This window comes from Ursus maritimus, unplaced genomic scaffold, assembly GCF_017311325.1.
Source record: "Ursus maritimus isolate PB19 unplaced genomic scaffold, ASM1731132v1 scaffold_17, whole genome shotgun sequence".
Classification (NCBI taxonomy): Eukaryota; Metazoa; Chordata; class Mammalia; order Carnivora; family Ursidae; genus Ursus; species Ursus maritimus.
The window spans coordinates 40,806,302-40,811,073 of record NW_024424119.1 but is presented as its reverse complement, the minus strand read 5'-3'; the positions used below and the strand labels follow the sequence as shown (position 1 = coordinate 40,811,073).

The following is a 4,772-nucleotide window of genomic DNA, read 5'->3' as shown; positions in this document are numbered from 1 at the left end:
CCTTCAAGGTCATTCCCGGCCAGGGTCGCAGAGCCTCACGCTGACCTCAGAGAGCCCCGCGCCTGTGTTTCTCCATCTGGAAGAGGGACTAAATGCATCTAACGCTCTACAAAGTCCCAACATGTCTAAACGCCACAGGGCCAAGGCCAGGGTCAAATTCACAAGTGGCCTCAGCTTAGGCCCCCACCTTAGTGTTCTCTTGACATGTAATGCGTTAATTCACTTCTCAGACTGAACGCTGGGTCACGATACAATAATACTGTGTTTGGTTTCTCAAAGACGCTCTATTAGCTTTAATTACAGAATCAATATAAACTCAGTTGTTGAGCTTCTTCGAGGTCCCTGCCTTCTTGACGAGCCCCTAGCCGATGGCTCAATCTCCGGCCCCTCACAGACTCCTCTAACATCTGTTAACTGAAAACTTCATCCCGAGAAGGGGGAGGGCACAGCGGTTAAGCATACACATCAAAGAAGTCAGACCTGGGTAGGCATCCTGGCTCTATCACTCACTTTCAACTGGGCAGCCTGAGGCCCGTACACATCTCTGTGCCTCAGCTTCCCCACCTGTAAAGTGGGAATGAGTACCTCCCTTCATAGGGCTGTTATAAAGATAACAGTAAACTAAATCACTTAGCTCAGAGCCTGACACAGAAGTGCTGACTGAATGGTAGTCATTATTACTAGAAATTTCTTCTTTACGTCTCAAGTCAGACACAACCCTAAGACTTGGGCTGGCCCTTCCTGGTGCATATTCTGGCACCGTGGTGGTAACACAGGGGCTCCATCACTGAGTGTGTGCAAACCTAGGCGAGTCGGGCAGGGCAAAGAGATGACACAGAGACCATCCTCCCCTCCTCTGACCAGGGCAGGCATCGCTAATCTATCCCTGCACTGTTCTCACTCTGACTGCAGCCTGTGGCTGGTAAGACTCAGTTCAGAACTCCAGGCAGCCACTACCACCATGGAGGAATCTGCCTGCTATCTTCTGACCTGGTGTGGGGGAAATTCACGCAATAGAAAGTAAGGGCAAGGACCACCCCCTGCATGAAAGGCATGAGAAACAGAGGGAGGTCTGTCTCTGTCCACTTCTGTAGACACTCGAGTGTCTGCTGGATGACCACGTTAGTCCCGAATCCATGGCAGCAGGTGCTCAATGAACACGGAGGACAGTGGGAGAGGCTGGCCAGACCCTCACTCAAACACAGCACTGGTGAATAGAGAAAGCACCCTGTTTTGGCAGGTTCAAGGCCTGACACAGCCCCTTATTCACCACATGACCCTGAGCAGGGCCGTCCCTCCCCATGTATCCAATGAGAGGGTGGGACTAGATGAACCCCAACGGCCCTTCCAGTCCTGACATTCCAATCCAGGGAGCACTTCCAGGCACCCCCAGTCTAGGGACTCTCACAGCCCCCACAGACCACAGCCTCACGTACTGCTCTTAACACAAAACCCCACGACCAGGGGCCTGGGCGACAGACACAAGGCACTGGGCAGCCGCTGGCCCCACGCATCCCTGCCAGCATTCACTGGCCCAAGCCTGGCGGCCCACTCCTCTATTCCAGCCCACACTCCTGGCTCCTACATCATCCCCACTTCTCCTTCTATCCCATTCAGGGTATCCGTCCCATTAACACTGAGGACCCGCTAGAGGTTTCTGCCCATGGATCTGCCACCCTAAGGGGAGAGGCAGAGAAAATTACACAAACACGTGGAATAAAGAAAGCGTGAAGAGCCTAGGAGGAGCACAGGCCCTTCAAGGAGAAGTGCAGGGAAGGTTTCTCTGAGGGCAGGATGGGGTCAAGACGTGAAGGAAGATCAGAGAAAGAACATTCCAGACAAAAGGAACAGCAGCTGCAAAGGCTCTCGGCAACAGCCAGTTGAGGCAAGGGGCTGGCAAACCCTGGACTGTGTATTTATGTCTTATCGACGGTGCTTTCACATGCACTGGCAGAGCAGAGAGGTCGCCACAGAGACCTATGGCCTTCAAAGCGCAAAACAGATCCTATCTGGCCCTTTACAGGTAAAGCTGCTCAACCCCTGGTTTAGAGTGTTAGATACACAGAGAGAAGGTCAGGGCAGCTAAGAGAGACTGAGCAAGAGGGAGACTGACACATGAGGAGGTGGGGGGGGGGGAGCCAGGCTGTGCTGGATGGGGTGGGTCACAATGACCTCCAGGCTGGCATCTCCGCCTCCACTCTGTCCACCTCCAATCCACCCTGCGGAGGGTTCCCCAGGTGATCTTCCCAAAACACACAAACATGTTACTCTTTCTCAAATAGCAATGGCTCCCCCATGGTTTCCCAAAGCATGTTCCAAGGGACACTCGCTCCACACCCAAACTTCGATGAAAGGGTTCCATGGTTAAGCAAGTTTGAGAAACAGGGCATTCTCATCTCGGACGTCCTCGAGCACACACACTCGCCCACAAAAGACTAAGAAGCCCCTCAGCAAATAAATTTGTCTGACTTTGTTTAACCTACTGTCCTTCAAAAACTTGCTTGGCCGCAAACTTCTTTTTTCCCCACAAAAATCTCCCAACATTCTAAAGAACTAGTGTTCATGGGCTACAGGGCAAATTCCTGTGCCCGGCATTCCTGCTCGGACCCCACCCCCAGTAGGTAATCCTCGAGCCAGGTCCTGATTTCGCGCACACGTGTGTGTGTGTGTGTGTGTGTGTTTTTGTGTGTGTGTGGCCTGGAGTACCATCTCTGGTCTGTCCCTTGCCTTCCTCCTGCCTCCAATGCCCCCAGTAAAGGTCATTTGGCTGTTCCAGCTCTGGCCTCCCTGAGGCAATGGCAGGAGCGGCACTCACATTTACCAAGTGCCTGCCTGTGCCTCTGGTGGCAGACGTCCACTGCAGGGGGCCTATCCAGAGTCTCTTCCTGCCTTCTTCAGTAATGACAGCCCAGCTTTCCTTTAGGGGCCAACCCCCATCTCCGGCCAGCTCCCAGGGTGAGGACACAGCCCTGGTCTGGCGAAGCAGAGTATTCCTTCCCCTGGGTGGTGAGGGGTGACTCCCCCTTCTACCTGAGAGGCGACTGGTTCAGGGAGATGAGCACTGGACGCAAGCTGGGCCAATGAGTTCCAGACCAGGACGAGTCAGGCTGCTATGGAGTTCACAACACAGCAGCCGAGATGGGATTCAAGCCCGGCCCTCCTGCCCGCTCTCGCACTTCACCTCTAATTTACTCCCGACCTGAGGGCCCAAAGGCCTGTTCAGGATCTCGTCATCTCTGGTGCGTTCATGGCTGCTCAAGAGAGGGTACCGGGAGGGCTGGGAGGTGCTGCCCATAACCGCACAACCTCCGCGGAGTATCCATACTTCTCAGCCAAGGAAGCTGGCCTGGCCCACCCATCCCCTCTCAGGGGAAAGGGAGGACCAGAGACAGGTGGCTGTTGGTGGTGAAATGGGGAGAGGGAGGGGTCCGACTGGGAGCAAGGGAAGGGAGTGTACCTGCTCGCGGTGCTTTTCCTTCCAGCTGCACTGGCTCCGTCAGCCTGCAAAAGAAACCCAAAACACCTCCATCAGCCAAGGAGGGAAACCCGGATCCTACCTACTGTCACCCCACCAAGCTCCCCCTCAACACCCGCCTTCAGACAGAGGGGAGAACCAGCACAAGCCCCTGCTCCATTCTTGCAGGCTGGGAAAATCTGCCCCTAGTGGTAAGAGGGAGTCGGGACACCCCCACCCCCTCACCCCCCACCCCCGGAATTTGCTTGGCCCTTTAAATACAGCTGAGCACCCATTGCCAACACAAACCCAGCAACCACAGGGCCCTGGGGACTCAGTGAAAAGTAAGTAACCAGCTAAATCTGAGATTGAATTGCACCATTTTTATTTTCATCTGGGATTTCCAATAAAACAGTAGCCGCAGATTTATTCCTACCAACCGGAGGGAGAATATCCTATTATGTTAAAATATTCTGTCCCCCAACCCTACTAGCAGGGAGAGACAAGAGAGTGCCGGTTCTTAATCGCTTTTATTTGGGGTTGGGGAGGGGGGATGGGGAGATAAGGCTGACCAAATGAAAATTTCAGAAATCATAAAATTCTGGTTCAGATGGAGAGACTGAGGCCCGGGGCCAGGAGGGAGCTGCCTGAAGTCTCGGAGGACTGAATGACAAACACCTGGAGTTCCTGACCCCCCCCCCCCAGGCCAGTGCTGGGGGGACCTCCGCTGCAGCGGCTGAAGTAGGCTGTAGACATGGAAAGAATGCGGGTCGTAGATGCATTCCCTGGCGTTGTCAAAGCATTTATAACAACAGTAATCACAGTTAGAATAATGCAGGTTCCAAACTCTGGCACACACGTGTTTCCAAACTGAGAATCTTTCCAAGTTTAGAAAGGTCATGTAGCGCATGTGTTCCGTATTTTGAAACAACCCTGGCAGGGTCTGGAGAGCCCCCCACCTATCCCCCTCCCCCAGATTCAAGCACAGTGATATTTCCACAGTGAAATTCATGCAGTCAGCCCTATGGAGGATCAACAAAGACAGAACTACTCTCTTCTCCCTTCAGGTCAAGTCCTGCCACCTCACCAGTTACAAGAAATCGTTTTGTTTTCAAGTTTTTTGAATTCAGGGTTGTGGACCTAAAATTCAAACGACAGCAGCTACCTTTTGACCGTATGTTGCAAACTGGCCAAACCAGATGGCGGACTTCAAACAGTCAATATAGAAAAATAAGAGGATTTCACCCAAAGAAGGCCAGATTTCAGCATGTGAAAGCAGCACTCAGTCCCACATGACCACAGTCAGCTACAGCTGCCA

General features: G+C 53.1%; 1 protein-coding gene across 17 annotated transcripts in view; it reads right to left on the bottom strand.

The window, feature by feature from the left end:
* The window catches only part of ZNF618 (zinc finger protein 618), a 172,564-nt gene that overhangs the window by 73,651 nt on the left and 94,141 nt on the right, over window positions 1-4,772 (bottom strand). For all 17 annotated transcript variants that reach the window (XM_040631762.1, XM_040631761.1, XM_040631767.1 and 14 more), the window contains exon 2: window positions 3,458-3,501. In XM_040631762.1, the coding sequence (XP_040487696.1) occupies window positions 3,458-3,501 (44 nt within the window). The remainder of the gene's footprint in view (window positions 1-3,457; window positions 3,502-4,772) is intronic.